General features: G+C 38.5%; 1 protein-coding gene across 1 annotated transcript; it reads right to left on the reverse strand.

Moving 5' to 3' along the window:
• Positions 1-1799: 1799 nt before the first annotated feature.
• On the reverse strand, positions 1800-16996 carry LOC109471398 (leucine-rich repeat-containing protein 15-like). Its single transcript, XM_019770685.1, has 6 exons — positions 16853-16996; positions 16387-16585; positions 15926-16051; positions 10150-10277; positions 1944-2076; positions 1800-1810 (listed from the first exon to the last, which is right to left on the reverse strand). The coding sequence occupies exons 1-6, from the start codon at positions 16994-16996 to the stop codon at positions 1800-1802; spliced, it is 741 nt and encodes a 246-aa protein (XP_019626244.1).
• Positions 16997-23297: the final 6301 nt, after the last annotated feature.

Genomic DNA, 23297 nt, shown 5'->3' on the forward strand with positions numbered 1-23297 from the left:
ATGGAATCTTTTAACAAAACGCTACTTAGTACAGAGTAACAGTGATTTGGTTGCAGTTAAAAATTCATACCGAACTGATGGCTCGTGGCTCGTTCTAGTATGATGCGGATATATCAAGGCTTCTGCCTGAACCTTACTCAATGCTGTCTGGCCATTTATAGCTGCTACAGTATCTGTCCTGTTTACCGTTGTTTAGCCATTAGAATTTGGGTCTGTAGGGCCTGTTGGTGACAAATTATCCACGTCTTCATATGTATTCTGTGAAACGACTGTCCCTGTGTCATGCCGTGGGTATATCAAGGAGTTAGTGACAATCTGAGACTCATCTAATGCTGTATAAACCTGGCTGGCTGTTACAGTAGCTGTGCTGTTTGTGCCAATGTTTGAGTCTGGGACTACATGGTATGTTGGTGTCATATTGACATCTTCGTATGTGTGCTGTAAGACAGCTGTTTCAGAGTTGTAATGTGCATACGTTAAGGCATCAGCCTGAGCCTTACCAAATGCTTTCTGATAATGGCTTGTTGTTACAGTGTTATTTGGTGTTGTTGTGCAGCATTTAGCGTCTACGTCTGTAAAAGCTGCCGGGGACAAACCTGCTGGGGGCAAATTATCCATTTTTTCGTATGTATTCTCTGAGACAGCTGTTGCTGTGTCATACTGGCGGTCTATAGAAGAATCAGTTATAGCCTGAGACTCAACCCCTGGGGACGAATTATCCATATTTTCGTATGTATTCTGTGATACATCTCTCGCTGTGTCATACTGGTGGTCAGCTATAGAGGAATTAGTGATAGCCTGAGATTCAACCCCTGGGGACGAATTATCCACATCTTCATATGTATTCTGTGAGACCGCAGTCCCCGAGACTGAGTTATACATTGGGTTTCTGACCAAGTCTCTAAGAGCATCCACAGATAAAGCAAAGTGTGGCTGTCCAGAGCTAGATGTGTTGTTTGAAACAGTGCTGGGGTCTGGGGGATTCTTTATCCTCCTTTTGTGCCAAGTCACGAGAAGAAGCAAGATACCAACGAGGACAGCGCCAACTACTCCAGAGCTAACGGACCCAACAAGAATTGGGGAACTACTGCTTTCTGGTTTGTCTGAGGTTCGGTTGACAGTAAGGAGTGGTGAAGTTGCTAGTGCAGGGTCTGGTGTAAAACTAGTAAGCTTGTCCAGAGGGAATTCTACAGACAGCGTGGCAAATACATTGCCAAGAGGACTTGCTGCGGTACAGATGTACAGACCAGCAGCATCTCCAGTAACATTTATGGAGATGGTAGCCACAGTCTCGCCACCCTCTGGCTGAACAGTTACATTCAGTCCAGAGGGGAGAACGACTGTGATGTCTGGGGTGGGGACACCTGAAGCTTCACAGACCAGACTCTTCGTTGACGTGTTATTATCATTGTTTCTCTCAAACCTCACAATTTTCGGCTTACGGTAACAAATCAGATCTGCAGGATTGATATCTTTAAGTTTTTGCCCTTTCAATTTCTCTGGTTGGCAACAAGTGATCTGTTCTTCAAATGAACGAGCCCCTGTCATTTGTTTCCTGAAGGGAAGCATCCTACAGTCACACTGCCAGGGGTTGTTGGCAATGTTTACATGACCGACTGGTAACAGCTTGTCATACATATGTACGGAAAACGTTTTCATATCGTTGTTTTGCAGAGTGAGAATAGAGAGACTTGAGAGGTCTGTGAATGCTCCTGCCTGAATTTCATTGATGTTATTGTTGTCTAGTTGAAGCTCATATAAGTTTCCCAACCCTGTAAATATATTAGATGTGAGCCTTGTTAGCTTGTTACTGTGTAGGAGCAAGGTTTTTAGTTGTGATAATGGATTAAATGTTCCAGATTGAATGTCTATGATGGCATTCATTACTAGATTTAGTTCTTCCAGTTTTGTAGTTGGATCGAAAGTCCCAGCTTGAATCTCACTAATGTCATTCTCGGCCAGTTGGAGAATTTTCAAATTTCCCAGCCCCGTAAACATGCCTGATCTGAGATTTGTTAGTTTGTTGAAATTCAGATTCAATAAACTTAGTTGCCACATTGAACTAAACGTTCCTGCCTGAATATCAGTGATGCCACTGGCAGGTAGAGATAAGGATTTCAAACTCCCTAACCCCGTATAAATGTTATAAGTTAGTACGTTCATGGTCAAGCGTTGGTTCCCACCCTGCAGCTTGCAGTTGCAGTACGTCTGATCTTTGCAGCTACAGGAACCCTCGGTTGGTCCAAGCACCTTCAGGAGGACCAGGAGGAGTATCAGCACACCTGTTCGGTTTTTATCCATGCTGTTGTATCTCTCTGCACAGGTACAAGATTGAGAGAGAAATATAATTGTTTGACTTTGTGCACTTTTGACTCATATGTACCGATTATGTTATGTTCAACTTTGTATTTTAATAACTTAAAAGAACTTAAATGTTCTTGAATTTCATTTGATGTTTCCAGTCTGACCTTTTGAATCGGACTTGGATTTATGTTTATATGATTTCTGTACCTATGTTTATGTTCATGTTTATGTTTTGGTGCCTTATAAGCCCATATGGGCTGGGCGACAAAAGTTGCAAGGCACGTAAATACAAATTCATTCATTCATTCATTCATTCATTCATTCATTCATTCATTCATTCATTCATTCATTCATTCATTCATTCATTCATTCATTCATTCATTCATTCATATAATGAAGATTATCCCATATGTGCCCTGGCAATATTACAATATGGGGTCCATATGCAATTAAAGCATTGACATTGAACAGTCTGTGTAATGTCCTTGATTAAAGACAAATATAACTAGAAAGGGTACAGAAGCAAGCTGCCAGGTTCTGTAAAAACAACTGCAAAAGTGGTGATACCTAGAGGAAATGAAAGAAAAACCTAAAGTGGATGTTATTTGAAGAAGAAGAAAATGCAGACTGTGCATGATGTACAAAACCATGTGCATAAACCTGGTGTATACTAGCATGCAATACGTCGACAGGCGGTTATACCAGCTATACAGGTACAGGGGTTCCTGTGAATCCTTGCGTTAGAAAAAATACAACGGAATTATGATAACCGTTTTCTGGCTTTTACATCTATGCTGACATCTTTTCGGGAACGTAATAATATGTAACGACGATACGGCATCATTGTTGGTGACCTTGAATTAATCACCCCCTCACTCTATCCGTGCGGCGTGAGCCATGTGTATCTAATGCTAGCAAAAACATTTACAAAAACAGTCATTGAAGGCAACAACTGTGTTATAAGGATGTTTGGAATTTGGCTGCAATTTTTAATTACGTGAGTTTGAAGAATGGACAATTTATCACGTAATGTACCCATATACTGCCCGTACAGATAGTGTGAGTTAGAAACTAAAAGTTCCAGACAGAAAGTTCAAGAAGCCAGAATATTCCCAGAATTTTCTAAAATATAAAACAAAATACAGGTTTAAGTTATGTTAATGGCAAATTAGAATCGAGTAAAAGCTTTTTGTCGAAAATAACCGACCAAACGTATTTCAAAACAAATTCATGCAACACATATATGAAATATCAAGATGTGAGTAATACACGGTGGCCAATTTGTTTTGACAGAAGGTTCTCGTTCCAACTACACTATATACAAGTCAAAATTCATTATGTCAAGTAGCTCCGTGGTTAGTGACTCTGAGGCAAAACAGAAGTCTAAAGACCGTATAACATAACTTCTTTACAACACACAATTGTCTCAAAGGTGAGTCATCACTACAAAATATGTTTCCCATCCTTGCAGTTCCAATTAAAAATATGAAAGTTGTACAATATCCTTCATAACTCCGATAGTGTTTGACGCTGATAATAAGCACGGCTTACCTCTGAACCTTATCCAGATTTTCCTGTCAAGCGAGACAGAATTTCTCTTATTGCCAGAAAGTCGTGAGGGCAGCAGTTGTTCTGTGCAGATCTCGGTAGTTAGACAAGTACGGTTTGTAAAAAACACATTTAAGTCTTCTCCCTGCTTGTATCCTATTGGTTGTGTCGGCAGTTGATTGTCTGCTGTGTTTTTCGACATGACAGAGTTTATTGAATTCGTTTTGTACCTTTTTGTGCTCTCACTGGTAAGCCCTTTAGCTTTATCGCATATACAAAGTTTTAAAAGGTTAAGTTTTATACGTATTGTATGCCATTGGTTGAAGTTGATTGTCTGTTCTCTGTATTGAACCACGAGGATCAAAGGCTGTTGACTGACTTTATGCTGAGCTTGAGTCTTAACACACACCTTTGTTGGTAAGAAAACAACTTGCAAGAATAGAGCCTTTTCCTTTACATGTTTTCTATTTCTATTAGATTATTCTATTTATGTAGGGTGTTCTGGCCTCACATGCATCTATTTACATTTAGATTGAATTTCCAAGTTGTTCCTCTTGCAGCCTTCTTCAATAAGCTTGTGCAACAGATGAAATGCTGTTGATTGACTCAATACTGAGCTTAACTCTTAACATATACCGTTGTTGAAGAGAAAAGAGACTGCAAGTATAAAGCTTAGTGACCTTTCTTTACATGTTCTCTGTTTAATGGTAATGTTATGCATGTTTCAGGCTTCTGGCCTCCCACGCATAATCTGTTTGAAGATTACATCTGTATTGAATTTCAAGGTTGTTTCTCTTGTAGCCTTCTTCAATGAGCTTGTGTAACAGTTGATTGTCTGCTGTGTTTATTGAACCTCATACATGAAATGCTGTTGACTGCTTAATACTGAGCTTAAATCTTAATACGCACTTTTTTTGAAGAGAAAAGAGATAAAAAAAGTATAAAGTATAAAGCCTACTGTCCTTTCTTTACACTTTCTTCACATTTTCTGTTAAATGTAAATTTCAGTCGCCTTGCTTCACAAGCATCATCTATTTGAAGATTAGTGTTACATTTGAATTTCCAACCAGTTGCTATTCTCAAAGTTGTTGCTCTTGCAGCCGTCTTCAATGAGCTTGTGTAAGTTGATTGTCTGCCGAGTTTATTGAACCCCATACATGAAATGCTGTTGACTTACTTTCAAGTCAGTCAACAGCATTAAAATACTGAGCTTAACTCTTAACATGCACTTTTTGTTGGAGAAAAGAGACTGCAAGTATAAAGCCGAGTGTCCTTTCTTTAGATGTTTTCTGTTAAATGTAAATTTCAGTCGCCTGATTTCACAGGCATCATCTCTTTGAAGATTAGCGTAACATTTGAATTTTCAACCAGTTGCTATTGAGGCTTTCTTCTCCGGGGATTTCCGCAGAAAAAAAAGGCTGGTACCGTCCTTCATTTCCCCAAACCAAGGACATTTACTTGTAGTATAATGTCCTTTCCCAAACGAATATCGCTGACTTCAAATGAATGAATGAATGTACGATAAAATTAAAAATTTTGTATTCTATGATGGAACAGCAAAATGTACGAGTAGATGTACCTATATTTGCCTTGCATGTGAAAAAAAACATTCTGAAGTCTTATCCCTATCGTAGGCCGTTGAATGTGTTGAAGTTGATGGTCTGATCTGTTAATTGAACGTCATAGATAAAATTTGGAAGCTTAGTAAAAGCTTAAAAACATTAATGATTAAGATTGCTGCTAGGTATAGGTCTAATTCAATAAAGCATCATGGCGCAATATAATTAGCTCCCATAACCTGAATTGGTTTGCACTAATGAATAAAGGTTTATGAACCATAATGACACCTCTAGTTGTGTAATATCATTTTGAATGTATATTCAAGTTGTTTATATCATTACTTTCAAACTAATTATGTAGAAGGTGGCCACTATGACACACAGCCTGTGATTTTTAGTAGTTTTATTGTGTTCAATAAAGAATTACAAATGTGCTGAAATAAATTCAACCTGTTTAGAATTTCCAAGGCCAGGTTCACTGTCAACTTCATGAATACCAAGGTCTTTTCACATGGCCAAAAGTATTTCTGTATCTTAATATAAAGTAAACTTCAAAAGCATTAATGTACTGCATTCAAATTATAGTTGCAGAGCCAGGCCAATCAGTACTGCAGTACAAAAAGTTTGAATCAAGATATACAAGTCTACAGAAAAAGAACTGACTTCATTTAGGGTATCTTTTCGGTCACGATGCAAATATTAGTAGAAAGTTACATGTAGAATTCATGAATCTTCACTGTAAATACTTAATTATACATCTTGAACAATCGGAGGAAAGCATACTACTGATGTCGCTAAAATGTATGAATTAATACTTGAGACAATTTTTATAGTATGTTCAGCAGCCATGGTAGCAAATTCCAGTGTTTAGAGATCATGAAAATCTGAGCTATATGTTACCAGATATGTGTACACTTTTCAATGATAAAATCCTAATGAAGCCAGAATGCTAGAGCACAAATCGTACTTAAAGTTTAAAACTTACCATCTGTTGCTTCAGATAAGCAGCCTACCATGCTTTGATACTAAGGATTTTTATGTTGTCAAAGCAATGACAATATAGTGAACTTAATCAGAATATTTTCCACTAGCGTGTAACAATATCTTCATAAGTAACAATACCTTAACCAAAAGGTGAAAACAACAGATGTGTGTACACTATTCAACGTAAAGAACAATACAAAACCCTAATAAGGCCAGCATGCTAGAGCAAAAATCAATTATCCGTACAAAAGCTTGATAGCCCAAAGTCAGAGTTCCTTGTGCTCTTTTGTTAAAACACTAAGTACAGTGTATTTACAACAAGGTTATGTTTTCAGAAAATATCAATAAGTCGAAATGATGGTGAGCTTGATTTACAATTGTGCAAAGTAAGGAAATGCATCTCCCGCCTTTTAAAGCTACATGATAATGTCAATGCACATTTCAATTCATTCAAAACAAATTCTTTTGTCTCCTAGGTCGATATGAACATAACATCCTGGATAATCAACATTACATGTCAAAGGCTATAACATGCCATCTGTTGCTTAAGATAAGCAACATTACATGGTTTGTTACTAAGGATTTTATGGTGTCAAAGCAATGATAACATAGAGAAATTAATCAGAATATTTTCCACTAGTGTGTAACATTATCTTCCTAAGTAACAAAACATTAACCAAAAGGTGAAAATAAGCCATTCTTTCGTGCTTTTTATCATGCTCAGTCTTCTGTACGGTTATCAACAATCTGTACAATAGAAAATGCTGTACTTTGAATTTCTTTTCCCATGACTAAAGTGCCTTTTTGTATGCACATCACGTCAGTCCTGAATTGTATCACCAAAATTGTCAATGACCATTCTGTATAACTGTTAGAATTGCGCTGCATGTCAACATTCCATATTGCATAAAGATAGCTTTTCCCTTTTCGCTCCGGCATTTTTCACCAGTTTCGAATTCAGATACTGTTTACTTACAACACCTATAAATTTGGTAAGCATGATATGTCAAAATGGTAACTTCGATTTGTCATTTGTACAAAATCCACGCTCAGTGTATGTATAATGTACATGCGTATTTATGAAAGTTGAATTCTTAAGTCTACAATTCCTCAAAGTTAAATTCTGTTCTCGTGTAGAACCTTTTAACATAATATCATGGGCAAATAACATAACGAATCAAATACTGTAACTTATCATCTGTTGCTAAAGTAAGTACTCGGTATATTAGAGTGTGCTGCATGCCAACAAAATATACAAGGTTAATTTGTCTATATCCTTTGTCCACCATTGAAATAAAAGCATGTCCATGTGAACAGCAATTGACCAAAAACTTGACAGCACTCTAATGTATCAACACCGATAAGCCTTTCTGATCGAAAATACTCTAGTACTTCTTGTATGCAGTGTCCTACGTTTCCTGTAACCCAGAATAGTACAGGACTGGGAAGTTTTTTTGCAAGGCAAAAGAACAAATAGATCGTGATCATCACACCGGAATTATGTAGATTGTACGAATTATATGCATTTTTATATGTTATATTGAATATATCACTCAGGCCCAATAAACTTCTGGGATTGCAGGGTCTGCAGGTGTCATATTGACATCTTCATATGTGTTGTTTTGTTTGTTTGTTTGTTTGTTTGTTTGTATGTTTGTTTGGGATCTCCATTAGTTTTAATTTTACACTACTATTTTTGGAGTCCGTAGTAAATAATCAGATAAGTATTTGGACCATCGCACACCGGGGCATGCTCCTACTCTTTTTCGAAAGGTGTGGTGGGTTCTTTAACGTGCGTAGGGTGTGGCCCTCCCCAAACACGGGACCTCCATTTAACGTCCTATCCGAGGGCCGTCCCTAGCCGAAGCTAGGTACTCATTTTCACCTGAGTGGAGTGAGGAAGGTTGTGTAAAGTGCCTTTCCCAAGGGCACAAGATCGGTGACATGGGTAGGATTCGAACCCGGAACCTCTCGGTTCAAGGCCGAACACGCTACCGTTACGCAACAAGACCCCACCATGTGTGCTGTAAGTGTTGCGGAGCTATACTGTGGATATGTATGAAGGCTTCAGCCTGAGCCTCACCCAGTGCTGTCTGATATTCCACATCTGATCTGTTACAGTGTCGTTTGGTGTTGTGAAGCCGTTAGATTTTAAGTCTGTAGGACCTGCTGGGGACAGATTATCCACATTTTCACATGTATTCTATGGGGCAGCTGCCCTTGTGTCATACTGAGGGTTTATCGAGGATTTAGTGACAAGCTGAGACTCGCCCACTGCAGTATAAACTTGACTATCCGTCACAATAGCTGTGTTGTTTGTGTAAATATTTGGGTTAGGGACTGCGTGACCTAGTGTCATATTGACATCTTGATATGTGCGGTGTAAGACAGCTGTTTTAGGGTTATCACGTGCATATGTCAAGGCTTCAGCCTGAGCCTCACGAGTGTTGCTTGTTGTTGTGCAGCCTTCACAGTTTGGGTCGTTGGGGTCTGCTGATGATAAATTATCCACATTTTCATATGTATTCTGTGAAACGACTGTCTCATCCAATCCTGTCTGATATTGCATATCTGTTACAGTGTTGTTTGGTGCTGCGCAGCCATTAGAGTTTGCATCTGTAGGACCTGCTGATGATAAATTATCCACATTTTCATACGTATTCTGTGAAACGACAGTCCCTGTGTCATACTGTGGGTTTATCAAAGATGTAGTGATAACCTGAGACTCACCTAATGTTGTCTGATTATGGTTAGCGGTTGCTGTGTTCTTAAGTGTTGTACAGCTATTAGATTCTGGGTCTGTAGGGCCTGATGGGGACAAATTATCCACATTCTCATACGTATTCTGTGAGACCGCAGTCCCCGAGACTGAGTTATACATTCGGTTTCTGACCAAGTCCCTAAGAGCATCAACAGACAAAGCAAAGTGTGACTGTCCAGAGCTGGATGTGTTGTTTGAAACAGTGCTGGGGTCTGGCGGATTCTTTATTCTCCTTTTGTGCCAAGTCACGAGAAGAAGCAAGATACCAACGAGGACAGCACCAACCACTCCAGAGCTAACAGACCCAACAAGAATTGGGGAACTAGGACCAGACCCCTCGTCACTACTGATTTCTGGTTTGCCTGAGGTTCGGTTGACAGTAAGGAGTGGTGAAGTTGCTAGTGCAGGGTCTGGTGTAAAAGTAGTAGGCTTGTCCAGAGGGAATTCTACAGACAGTTTAGCAAATGTATAGCCAAGGGAACTTGCTGCTATACAAAAGTACATACCGGCAGCATCTACAGTAATGTTTATGGTGACGGTGTCGTTGACAACCACCGTCTCGCCCCACTCTGACTCAACAGTTACATTCAGTCCAGAGGGGAGAACGACTGTGATGTTTGGGGTGGGGACACCTGAAGCTTCACAGACCAGACTCTTAATTGACGTGTTATTATCATTGTTTCTCTCAAACCTGACAATTTTCGGCTTACTGTAACAAATCAGATCTGCAGGATTGATATCTTTAAGTTTTTGCCCTTTCAATTTTTCTGGTTGGCAACAAGTGATCTGTTCTTCAAATGAACGAGCGCCTGTCATTTGTTTCCTGAGGGGAAGCATCCTACAGTCACACTGCCAGGGGTTGTTACCAATGTTTACACGACCGACTGGTAACAGCGGTAACAGCCTGTCATACATATGTACGGAAAACGTTTTCATATTGTTGTTTTGCAAAGTGAGAATAGAGAGACTTGAGAGGTCTGTGAATACTCCTGCCTGAATTTCATTGATGTTATTTTTGTGTAGTTGAAGCTCAACTAAGTTTCCCATCCCTGTAAACATGTTAGATGTGAGCCTTGTTAGCTTGTTACTGTGTAGGACCAACATTTGTAGTTGTGATAATGCTTTAAATGTTCCAGATTGAATGTCTCTGATGGCATTCATTACTAGATTTAGTTCTTCCAGTTTTGTAGTTGGGTTGAAAGTCCCAGCTTGAATCTCACTAATGTCATTCTCGGCCAGTTGGAGAATTTTCAAATTTCCCAGCCCCGTAAACATGCCTGATCTGAGATTTGTTAGTTTGTTGAAATTCAGATACAATAAACTTAGTTGCCACATTGAACTAAACGTTCCTGCCTGAATATCAGTGATGCCACTGGCAGATAGACATAAGGATTTCAAACTCCCTTGCCCCCTATGAATGTTATAAGTTAGTACGTTCATGGTCAAGCGTTGGTTCCCACCCTGCAGCTGGCAGTTGCAGCTAGTCTGATCTTTGCAGGTACAGGAAGCTTCGGTTGGCCCAAGCACCTTCAGGAGGACCAGGAGGAGTATCAGCATACCTATTCGATTTTTATCCATGCTGTTGTGCTGTTGTGACTCTCTGCAATGGTACAAGATTGAGAGAGAAATATGATGAAGATAATCTCATATGTGCCCTGGAAATATTATAGTATGGGGTCCATATGCAATTAAAGCATTGACATTACACAGTCTGTGTAATGTCCCTGATTAAAGACAAATATAACTAGAAAGGGTACAGAAGCAAGCTGCCAGGTTCTGTAAAAACAACTGCAAAAGTGGTGATATCTAGAGGAAATGAAAGAAAAACCTAAAGTGGATGTTATTTGAAGAAGAAGAAAAATGAAGACTCTGCATGATGTACAAAACCATGTGCATAAACCTGGTATATACTAGCATGCAATACGTCGACAGGCGGTTATACCAGCTATACAGGTACAGGGGTTCCTGTGAATCCTTGCGTTAGAAAAAAAACACAACTGTTACAGAATTATGATAAACCGTTTTCTGGCTTTTACATCTATGCTGACATCTTTTCGGGAACGTAAAAATATGTAACGACGATACTGGCCGTGACCTCACCCTATCCGTGCGGCGTAAGATGGTGTATCTAATGCTAGCAAAAATATTCACAAAAACAGTCATTGAAGGCAACAACTGTGTTATAAGGATGTTTGGAATTTGGCTGCAATTCTTAATTACGTGAGTTTGAAGAATGGATAATTTACCACATAATCACCCATATACTGCCCGTACAGATAGTCTGAATTAGAAACTAAAACTTCCAGACAGAAAGTTCGATTCCAAGAGTCTTCCAGAATATAAAACAAAATCCAGGTTTAAGTTACGTTAAGAGCAAATTAAAATCCGTAAAATTAAAATTGATAAGCACGGCTTACCTCTGAATTTTATCCAGATTTTGCTGTCAAGCGAAACAGAATTTCTTGTATTGCCAGAAAGTCAGCAGTTGATCTGTGCAGCTCTCGGTAGCTAGATAAGTACGGTTTGTAAAAAAAATCACATTTAAGTCTTCTCCCTACTTGTATCCTATTGGTTGTGTGGGCAGTTGATTGTCTGCTGTGCTTTCCGACATCAAATAGTTTTGTATTGGTTTTGTACCTTTTTGTACTCTTACTGGTAAGCCATTTATCGCAGTATTAAACAAACTTACAGAAAAACAGGTTTTATCCCTATAGTATGCCATTGGTTTTGTAACAGTATATTGTCTGCTGTGTTTCTTGAACATCTTGCGAAATTAAATTCCTTTTCTTAACAAGTTTTTCTGTTAAAAGTACATTTTACGTCTTCTGGCCTTCCACGCACCATCTGTTTGAAGATTACATTTACATTGAATTTCAAAGTTGTTGCTTTTTTATTACAGCCTTCTTCAATGATCTTGTGTAACAGTTTATTGTCTACTGTGTTTATTGAACCTCATACATGAAATGCTGTTGACTGCTTAATACTGAGCTTAAATCTTAATACACACTTTTTTTGAAGAGAAAAGAGATAAAAGAGTAAAAGTATAAAGCCTACTGTCCTTTCTTTACACTTTCTTCACATTTTCTGTTAAATGTAAATTTCAGTCGTCTTGCTTCACAAGCATCATCTATTTGAAGATTAGTTTTACTTTTGAATTTCCAACCAGTTGCTATTTTCAAAGTTGTTGCTCTTACAGCCTTCTTCCATGAGCTTGTGTAAGTTGATTGTCTGCTGTGTTTATTGAACCCCATACATGAAATGCTGTTGACTTACTTTTAAGTCAGTCAACAGCATTAAGATACTGAGCTTAACTCTTAACATGCACTTTTTGTAGGAGAAAAGAGACTGCAAGTATAAAGCCTAGTGTCCTTTCTTTAGATGTTTTCTGTTAAATGTAAAGTTCATTCTGACTTCACAGGCATCTTCTATTTGAAGATTAGTGTTACATTTGAATTTCCAACCAGTTGCTATTGAGGCTTTCTTCTCCGGGGATTTCCGCAGAAAAAAAGGCTGGTACCGTCCTTCATTTACCCAAACCAAGGACATTTACTTGTAGTATAATGTCCTTTCCCAAACGAATATCGCTGACTTCAAATGAATGAATGAATGTACAATAAAATTAAAAATTTTGTATTCTATGATGGAACAGCAAAATGTATGCGTAGATGTACCTATATTTGCCTTGCATGTGAAAAAACATTCTGAAGTCTTATCCCTATCGTAGGCCGTTGAATGTGTTGAAGTTGATGGTCTGATCTGTTAATTGAACGTCCTAGATAAAATGTGTGTGGTTGTATCCGAAATAACACAAATTTGGAAGATTAGTAAATGCTTAAAAACAATAATGATTTCTGCTAGGTATAATACAGCATCATGGTGCATAATTAGCTCCCATAACCTGAATTGGTTTGCACTAATGAATAAAGGTTTACGAACCATAATGACACCTCTAGTTGTGCAATATCATTTTGAATTTATATTCAAGTGGTTTATGGCATTACTTTCAAACTAATTATGTAGAAGGTGGCCACTACGTCACACAGCCTGTGATTTTTATTAGTTTTATTGTGTTCAATAAAGCATTACAAATGTGCTGAAATAAATTCAACCTGATTAGAATTTCCAAGGCCAGGTTCACTGTCAACTTCATGAATACCAAGGCTTTTTCACCTCACCAAACGTATTTCTATGTCTTAATATAAAGGAAACTCAAAAATCTTTAATGTACTGCGTTCAATTTGTAGTTGCAGTACCAGGTTAATCAGTACTACAGTACAAAATGTTAAACCTCAAGATAATACCGTATAACCATTAGACCATTCTGTATAACTGTTAGAAATTGCGCTGCGTGTCAACATTCCATATTGCATACAGATAGCTTTTTCCCTTTTCTTTCGCACCGACATTAGTTGTTTTTTACCAGTTGTTTGTTAAAATTTCGAATTTAAATACAGTTTACAACACCTTATTTTTGGTAAGCATGGTATGTCAAAATGGTAACTTCGAGTTGCCATTTGTTCAAAATTCACCCTCAGTGTATGTATAATGTACATGCGTATTTATGAAAGTTGAATTCTTAAGTCTACAATTCCTCAATGTTAAATTCCGTTCTCGTGTAGAACCTTTTAACATAATATCATGGGTAAATAGCATAACGAATCAAATACTGTAACTTATCATCTGTTGCTAAAGTAAGTACTCGGTATATTAGAGTGTGCTGCATGCCAACAATATATACAAGGTTAATTTGTCTATATCCTTTGTCCACCATTGAAATAAAAGCATGTCCATGTGAACAGCAATGGACCAAAAAACTTGACAGCACTCTAATGTATCAACACCGATAAGCCTTTCTGATTCGAAAATACTCTAGTACGAGACTTTCTTGTATGCAGTGTCCTACGTTTCCTGTAACCCAGAATAGTACAGGACTGGGAAGTTTTTTTTGCAAGGCAAAAGAACAAATAGATCGTAATCATCACACCGGAATTATGTAGATTATACGAATAATATACCTTTTTAAATGTTATATTGAATATATCACTCAGGCCCAATAAACTTCTCGGACTGCAGGGTTTCTTGGTGTCATATTGGCATCTTCATATGTTTTGTTTTGTTTGTTTGTTTGTATGTTTGTTTGGGATCTCCATTAGTTTTAATTTTACACTACTATTTTCGGAGTCCGTAGTAAATAATCAGATAAGTATTTGGACCATCGCACACTGGGGCATGCTCCTACTCTTTTTCGAAAGGTGTGGTGGGTCCTTTAACGTGCGTGAGGTGTGGCCCTTCCCAAACCAAACACGGGACCTCCATTTAACGTCCTATCCGAGGGACGTCCCTAGCCGAAGCTAGGTACTCATTTTCACCTGAGTGGAGTTGTGTAAAGTGCCTTTCCCAAGGGTACAAGATCGGTGACATGGCTAGGAATCGAACCCGGAACCTCTCGGTTCAAGGTCGAACACGCTACCGCTGCGCAACAAGACCCCACTATGTGTGCTGTAAGGCAGCTGTTTCGGAGCTATAATGTGGATATATGAAGGCTTCAGCCTGAGCCTCACCCAATGCTGTCTGATATTCCACATCTGATCTGTTACAGTGTCGTTTGGTGTTGTGAAGCCGTTAGATTTTAAGTCTGTAGGACCTGCTGGGGACAAATTATCCACATTTTCATATGTATTCTATGGGGCGGCTGCCCTTGTGTCATACTGAGGGTTTATCGAGGATTTAGTGACAAGCTGAGACTCGCCCACGTGCACTGCTGTATAAACCTGACTATCCGTCACAATAGCTGTGTTGTTTGTGTAAATATTTGGGTTAGGGACTGCGTGACCTAGTGTCATATTGACATCTTGATATGTGCGGTGTAAGACAGCTGTTTTAGGGTTATCACGTGCATATGTCAAGGCTTCAGCCTGAGCCTCACGAGTGTTGCTTGTTGTTGTTGTTGTTGTTGTTGTTGTGCAGCCATTACAGTTTGGGTCGTTGGGGTCTGTTGGTGACAAATTATCCACATTTTCATATGTATTCTGTGAAACGACTGTCTCATCCAATCCTGTCTGATATTGCATATCTGTTACAGTGTTGTTTGGTGCTGCGCAGCCATTAGAGTTTGCATCTGTAGGACCTGCTGATGATAAATTATCCACATCTTCATACGTATTCTGTGAAACGACTGTCCCTGTGTCATACTGTGGGTTTATCAAAGATGTAGTGATAACCTGAGACTCGCCTAATGTTGTCTGATTATGGTTAGCGGTTGCTGTGTTCTTAAGTGTTGTACAGCTATTAGATTCTGGGTCTGTAGGGCCTGATGGGGACAAATTATCCACATCTTCATACGTATTCTGTGAGACCGCAGTCCCCGAGACTGAGTTATACATTCGGTTTCTGACCAAGTCCCTAAGAGCATCAACAGACAAAGCAAAGTGTGACTGTCCAGAGCTGGATGTGTTGTTTGAAACAGTGCTGGGGTCTGGCGGATTCTTTATCCTACTTTTGTGCCAAGTCACGAGAAGAAGCAAGGTACCAACGAGGAAAGCACCAACCACTCCAGAGCTAACAGACCCAACAAGAATTGGGGAACTAGGACCAGACCCCTCGTCACTACTGATTTCTGGTTTGCCTGAGGTTCGGTTGACAGTAAGGAGTGGTGAAGTTGCTAGTGCAGGGTCTGGTGTAAAAGTAGTAGGCTTGTCCAGAGGGAATTCTACAGACAGTTTGGCAAATGTATAGCCAAGGGAACTTGCTGCTATACAAAAGTACATACCGACAGCATCTACAGTAATGTTTATGGTGACGGTGTCGTTGACAACCACCGTCTCGCCCCACTCTGACTCAACAGTTACATTCAGTCCAGAGGGGAGAACGACTGTGATGTTTGGGGTGGGGACACCTGAAGCGTCACAGACCAGACTCTTAATTGACGTGTTATTATCATTGTTTCTCTCAAACCTCACGATTTTCGGCTTACTGTAACAAATCAGATCTGCAGGATTGATATCTTTAAGTTTTTGCCCTTTCAATTTTTCTGGTTGGCAACAAGTGATCTGGTCTTCAAATGAACGAGCCCCAGTCATTTGTTTCCTGAGGGAAGCATCCTACAGTCACACTGCCAGGGGTTGTTACCAATGTTTACACGACCGACTGGTAACAGCGGTAACAGCCTGTCATACATATGTACGGAAAACGTTTTCATATTGTTGTTTTGCAAAGTGAGAATAGAGAGACTTGAGAGGTCTGTGAATACTCCTGCCTGAATTTCATTGATGTTATTTTTGTGTAGTTGAAGCTCAACTAAGTTTCCCATCCCTGTAAACATGTTAGATGTGAGCCTTGTTAGCTTGTTACTGTGTAGGACCAACATTGTTAGTTGTGATAATGCTTTAAATGTTCCGGGCTGAATGTCACTGATGGCATTATAGAAGAGCTGTAGTCCATATAGTTTTGTAGTTGGATCGAAAGTCCCAGCCTGAATTTCCTCAATATCATTATTGTACAGATAAAGCCACTGCAAATTTCCTAACCCCGTAAACATGTCTGATCTGAGATAAGTTAGTTTGTTGCGAGTCAGCGTCAATGTATTTAGTTGCCACATTGAACTAAACATTCCTGCCTGAATATCAGTGATGCCACTGGAATATAGAGATAAGCATTTCAAACTCCCTAACCCCGTATGAATGTTATAAGTTAGTACGTTCATGGTCAAGCGTTGGTTCCCACCCTGTAGCTGGCAGTTGCAGTACGTCTGATCTTTGCAGCTACAGGACGCCTCGGTTGGTCCAAGCACCTTCAGGAGGATCAGGAGGAGTATCAGCACACCTGTTCGGTTTTTATCCATGCTGTTGTGACTCTCTGCACAGGTAAAAGATTGAGAGAGAAATAAAATGGGTTGACTTTGTGCACTTTTGACTCATATGTACCGATTATGTTATGTTCAACTTTGTATTAAGTTCTTTAATTTCATTTGATGTTTCCAGTCTGACCTTTTGAATCGGACTTGGCTTTATGTTTCTATGATTTCTGTACCTATGTTTATGTTCATGTTTATGTTTTGGTGTCTTATAAGCCCACATGGACTTGGCGACAAAAGTCGCAAGGCACGTGAATTAAAATTCATTCATTCATTCATTCATTCATTCATTCATTCATATAATGAAGATTATCCCATATGTGCCCTGGCAATATTACAATATGGGGTCCATATGCAATTAAAGCATTGACATTACACAGTCTGTGTAATGTCCTTGATTAAAAACAAATATAACTAGAAAGGGTACAGAAGCAAGCTGCCAGGTTCTGTAAAAATAACTGCAAAAGTGGTGATACCTAGGGGAAATGAAAGAAAAACCTAAAGTGAATGTTATTTGAAGAAGAAGAAAAATGCAGACTGTGCATGATGTACAAAACCATGTGCATAAACCTGGTGTATACTAGTATGCAATACGTCGACAGGCGGCTTTACCAGCAATACAGGTACAGGGGTTCCTATTAATCCTTGCGTTAGAAAAAAAACACAACTGTTACAGAATTATGATAAACCGTTTTCTGGCTTTTACATCTATGCTGACATCTTTTCGGGAACGTAATAATATGTAACGACGATACTGGCCGTGACCTCACCCTATCCGTGCGGCGTAAGATGGTGTATCTAATGCTAGCAAAAATATTCACAAAAACAGTCATTGAAGGCAACAACTGTGTTATAAGGATGTTTGGAATGTGGCTGCAATTCTTAATTACGTGAGTTTGAGGAATGGATAATTTACCACATAATTACCCATATACTGCCCGTACAGATAGTCTGAATTAGAAACTAAAACTTCCAGACAGAAAGTTCGATTCCAAGATTTTTCCAGAATATAAAACAAAATCCAGGTTTAAGTTACGTTAAAGGACAATTAAAATCAGGTAATTAAGCTTTTTGTCGAAAACAACGGACCGAGCGTATTTTAGGACAAATTCATGCAACACATACATGAAATATTAAAATGTGAGTTATACACGGTGGCTAATTTCAATTTGTTTTCACAGCAGGTTCTCGTTCCAACTACTAGTATACAACGTTACAAGTCAAAAATCATTATGTCAAGTAGCTCCGTGGTTAGTGAGTCTGAGGCACAACAGAGGTAAGCTGCATTCTAAAGGCCGTATAACATAAATTCTTCAAAACACACAATGATGAGTCTCAAAGATGAGTCTCAAAGATGAGTCACCAGCATAACATAAATTCTTCAAAATAACATAATATAAATTCTTCAAAACACACAATGACGAGTCTCAAAGATGAGTCATCAGTACAAAATATGTTTCCATCCTTGCAGTTCCAATGAAAAATATGAAAGTTGTACAATATCCTTCATAACTCCGATAGTTTTTGACGCTGATGGTTGATAAGCACGGCTTACCTCTGAACCTTATCCAGATTTTCCTATCAAGCGAGACAGAATTTCTCTTATTGCCAGAAAGTCGTGAGGGCAGCAGTTGTTCTGTGCAGATCTCGGTAGCTAGACAAGTACGGTTTGTAAAAAACACATTTAAGTCTTCTCTCTGCTTGTATCCTATTGGTTGTGTGGGCAGTTGATTGTCTGCCGTTTTTTCGACATGACAGAGTTTATTGAATGCGTTTTGTACCTTTTTGTGCTCTCACTGGTAAGCCCTTTTAAAAGATTAAGTTTTATACGTATTGTAAGCCATTGGTTGAAGTTGATTGTCTGTTCTCTTTATTGAACCACGACGATCAAAGGCTGTTGACTGACTTTATGCTGAGCTTGAGTCTGAACACACACCTTTGTTAGTAAGAAAACAACTTGCAAGAATAAACTTTAGCCTTGTATATGTTTCAGTCTTCTGGCCTCCCACGCATCTGTTTGAAGATTACATTTATATTGGATTTCCAAGTTGTTACCTCCGGGGAAGGAGATATCCTTCCGCGAGGAGGTTTTACTATGGTTCGAAACATTTCTGTCAGCAGCTGTTTCTCGCGATCGGCTGGACGGATTGGTCTGTTGTTCGGTATACGTATTGCTATTGGGCTGCAGATGATGTAGAACGTTTTTGTTTAATTGCATATGTGTTTATGGGCGTCGAAATAAAATGTTTTAAGTGCTCCGGACACCCCCGCCATGCTGAAAATGGAATCTACCATGTTGTTAAGGAATGGGGAGGTTGCAGTTTTGGGTCTTAGCATTTAAAAGGGGTCAAACAGAGGGGTGTCTGGTTCCGATAAAAAATTTGGGTGACGGCGCAGCAATGACGGCGGGGGTAATGGCGCGGGTGACGGTGCAGGCTGTCAGACACGTTAATCAACAGTCCATACCGAACCAACCGTCAGTAGCCATCAAACACATACAAACATATTACGCACATAACTTTCATACTACACACAAACAAATAACCTAAACCAATAGAATACAAAAAAAACCCGGAGGTTTGAAATCTACGATTTTCCTTGTTGCTCTTGTAGCCTTCTTCAATGAGTTTGGGTAACAGCTGATTGTCTGCTGTGTTTATTGAACCTCATACATGAAATGCTGTTGACTTAATACCGAGCTTCACTCTTAACATACACTTTTTTGAAGAGAAAAGAGATGTATAAAGTATGAAGCCTATTGTCCTTTCTTTACACTTTCTTCACATTTTCTGTTAAATGTAAATTTCAGTCGCCTTGCTTCACAAGCATCATCTATTTGAAGATTAGTGTTACATTTGAATTTTCAACCAGTTGCTATTTTCAAAGTTGTTGCTCTTGCAGCCGTCTTCAATGAGCTTGTGTAAGTTGATTGTCTGCCGTGTTTATTGAACCCCATACATGAAATGCTGCTTACTTTTAAGTCAGTCAACGGCATTAAAATACTGAGCTTAACTCTTAACATGCACTTTTTGTAGGAGAAAAGAGACTGCAAGTATAAAGCCGAGTGTCCTTTCGTTAGATGTTTTCTGTTAAATGTAAAGTTCATTCGTCTGACTTCACAGGCATCTTCTATTTGAAGATTAACGTTACATTTGAATTTCCAGCCAGTTGCTATTGCGGCTTTCTTCTCCGGGGATTTCCGCAGAAAAAAAAAGGCTGGTACCGTCCTTCATTTACCCAAACCAAGGACATTTACTTGTAGTATAATGTCCTTTCCCAAAAGAATATCGTTGACTTCAAATGAATGAATGTATGTATGTATGTATGATAAAGTTTAAAATTTTGTATTCTATGATGGAACAGCAAAATGTACGAGTAGATGTACCTATATTTGCCTTGATGAATGTGAAAAAACATTCTAAAGTCTTAGCCCTATAGTAGGCGGTTGAATGTGTTAAAGTTGATGGTCTGATCTGTTAATTGAACGTCATAGATAAAATTTGGAAGCTTAATAAAAGCTTAAAAACATTAATGATTGCTGCTAGGTATAGGTCTAATTCGATACAGCATCATGGTTCAATATAATTAGCTCCTATAACCTGAATTGGTTTGCACTAATGAATAAAGGTTTACGAACCATAATGACACCTCTAGTTGTGTAATATCATTTTGAATTTATATTCAAGTGGTTTATGGCATTACTTTCAAACTACTTATGTAGAAAGCGGCCACTATGACACACAGCCTGTGATTTTTAGTAGTTTTATTGTGTTCAATAAGGCTTTACATGTGCTGAAATGGATACAATAAGTTTTTAAAAATTCCATCGACACGTTCACTGCATGAATACCAAGGACTTTTCACCTCACCAAAAGTATTTCTGTGTTCAAGAGTATCAATGTACTTCATTTAAATCGTAGTTGCAGCACAGGCCAATCAATACTGCAGTGCAAAAAGTTTAAATCAAGATTTAAATCAAGATATACAAGTCTACGGAAAAAGAACTGACTTCATTTAGGGTATCTTTTCGATCACGATGTAAATATTAGTAGAAAGTTACATGTAGAATTCACGAATCTTCACTGTAAATACTTAATTATACATCTTGAACAATCGGAGGAAAGCATACTACTGATATCGCTAACATGCATGAATTAATACTTGAGACAATTTTCATAGTATGCTCAGCAGTCATTGTAGCAAATTCAATCTATGCAAGGCTACAAAAAAACTGACTTCCTTTAAAGTATCCTTACGGTGACGATCTAAATATTAGTAGAAAGTAACACGTCTAATTCATGATCCTTCACTATGAATACTTATTTATACATCTTGAACAATCGGAGGAAAGCATACTACTGATATCGCTAGCATACATGAATTAATACTTGAGACAATTTTAATAGTATGTTCAGCAGTCATTGTAGCAAATTCAATCTATGTAAAAAAAAACTGACTTCCTTTAAGGTATCCTTACGGTGACGATCTAAATATTAGTAGAAAGTAATGTATAATTCATGATCCTTCACTGTAAATACTTACTGATTATATACCTTGAACAACCATACGAAAACATACTACTGATATTGCCAACTTGCATGAATTAATACTGCTGACAATTTTCAATTATATGTACAGCAGTCATGGTAGCAATTCCAAAATTCAGAGAGTTTAAGAAAAAACTGAGCTGTATGTTGCCAGATGTGTGTAGACTAATCAACATAAAGAGCAATACAGAGTCATGATGAAATCCTGATAAGGCCAGAATGCTAGAGCAAAAATCTTACATCAGTACAAGAACTTAATGCTTATATCTGTTGCTTTAAATAAGCAACCTACCATGTTTTTTTGCTAAGGATTTTTATGTTGTCAAAGCAATGACAATATAGTGAAATTAATCAGAATATTTTCCACTAATGTGTAACAACCAAAAGGTGCAAATAAGGCATTCCTTCATGCTTTTTATTATGCTCAATCTTCTGTACGGTTATCAACAATCTGTACAATAGAAACTGGTGTACTTTGAATTTCTTTTCCCATGACTAAGTGCCTTTTTGTAGGCACATCACTTCAGTGGAGAATATTGCATTTACCCGACTTATCAATGACCATTCTGCATAATTGTTAGAAATTTCGCTGCATGTCAACAATCAATATTAGATAAGACAATTATTCCCTTCTCTTGTGCACCGACATAGTTGTTTTTCACCATTTGCAGATATATATTTACATAAAGTATATTCAAACATAATAATAATATGCATAAAAGGGTCGATTATGACCACAATAAAATGTTTTCGATAAGATTTTAAGTTGAAGAAAACATGGTTAAGAATCTTTAGGGTGACTGTATAATGATATTAAGAATGAGTGTTAATTAAGATCGCTGTGCAACGTTCATCTACTGGTCTGTACAAAATATGTGACATCTTTACAGTGAGTTGGAGCTTCATGCTTCTATGAGGCGGTTCAAGGCCGATGTCTACCAAGCTCTGCAAGTCATTTTGGAACGTAAATTTACGCACGCCTATTTCCTCACTACATCCAGCTTAAAATGAGCACCTAGCTTCGATTAGGGACTTAATGCCGTAAAAGTCCTGTGTTTGAGGACAGTCACACATCGAGCACGTTAAGAATCAAACTAAACTCATTCGTTGTGTTGATTGATCGAACATTATAGTCCAACCTTAGGCAGCTACAAAATTGGTGTGCTACGTTGGAGAAAATATACCAGTTATGTGAAGGAGACAAAATGTGCTTGTTTTTATCACTGACTATGTCTTAAGACATAGTGGGGTCGTGTGGCGCAACGGCAGCGTGCGCGACTCGGAATCAAGAGGTCCCGGGTTCGAGTCCTGACATGCCACCGATCTTGTGCCCTTAGAAAAGGCACTTTACACGACTTTCCCCACTAGACTCGCTCAAGTGAAACTGAGTATTGTCTGTCCAGTACGTATTCGTTTCTATGTGCGGGACACAACACCAGTAACAGCTGCCTCTGTTCCGCGTGTATTGCGCTGTTGCAATTTCAATAAATCAAATCAAATCAAATCAAGACCTGCACCTGTAGGTATCAGCTGTAGAGATCTTTGCTTTTTGCTGAAGGACCCAAATGCGCGTGTATTACAGCAAACAGTGGTACTTAAATATCAGGGACAGTTGTCCTTGAGTCATAGAATGGGTTTCCGTTGAAGGATTTACTCCTTGTCTGACTTTGTTAATAATCTGATGCTGTCTGACCTTGGATAGACCTTACAGAAATTGTGTTTTTTGTGGTTGTAAAAAAATT

The sequence above is a fragment of the Branchiostoma belcheri genome, unplaced genomic scaffold (genome assembly GCF_001625305.1).
Source record: "Branchiostoma belcheri isolate BF01 breed outbred unplaced genomic scaffold, Haploidv18h27 scaffold25, whole genome shotgun sequence".
In the NCBI taxonomy this organism is placed as follows: domain Eukaryota; kingdom Metazoa; phylum Chordata; class Leptocardii; order Amphioxiformes; family Branchiostomatidae; genus Branchiostoma; species Branchiostoma belcheri.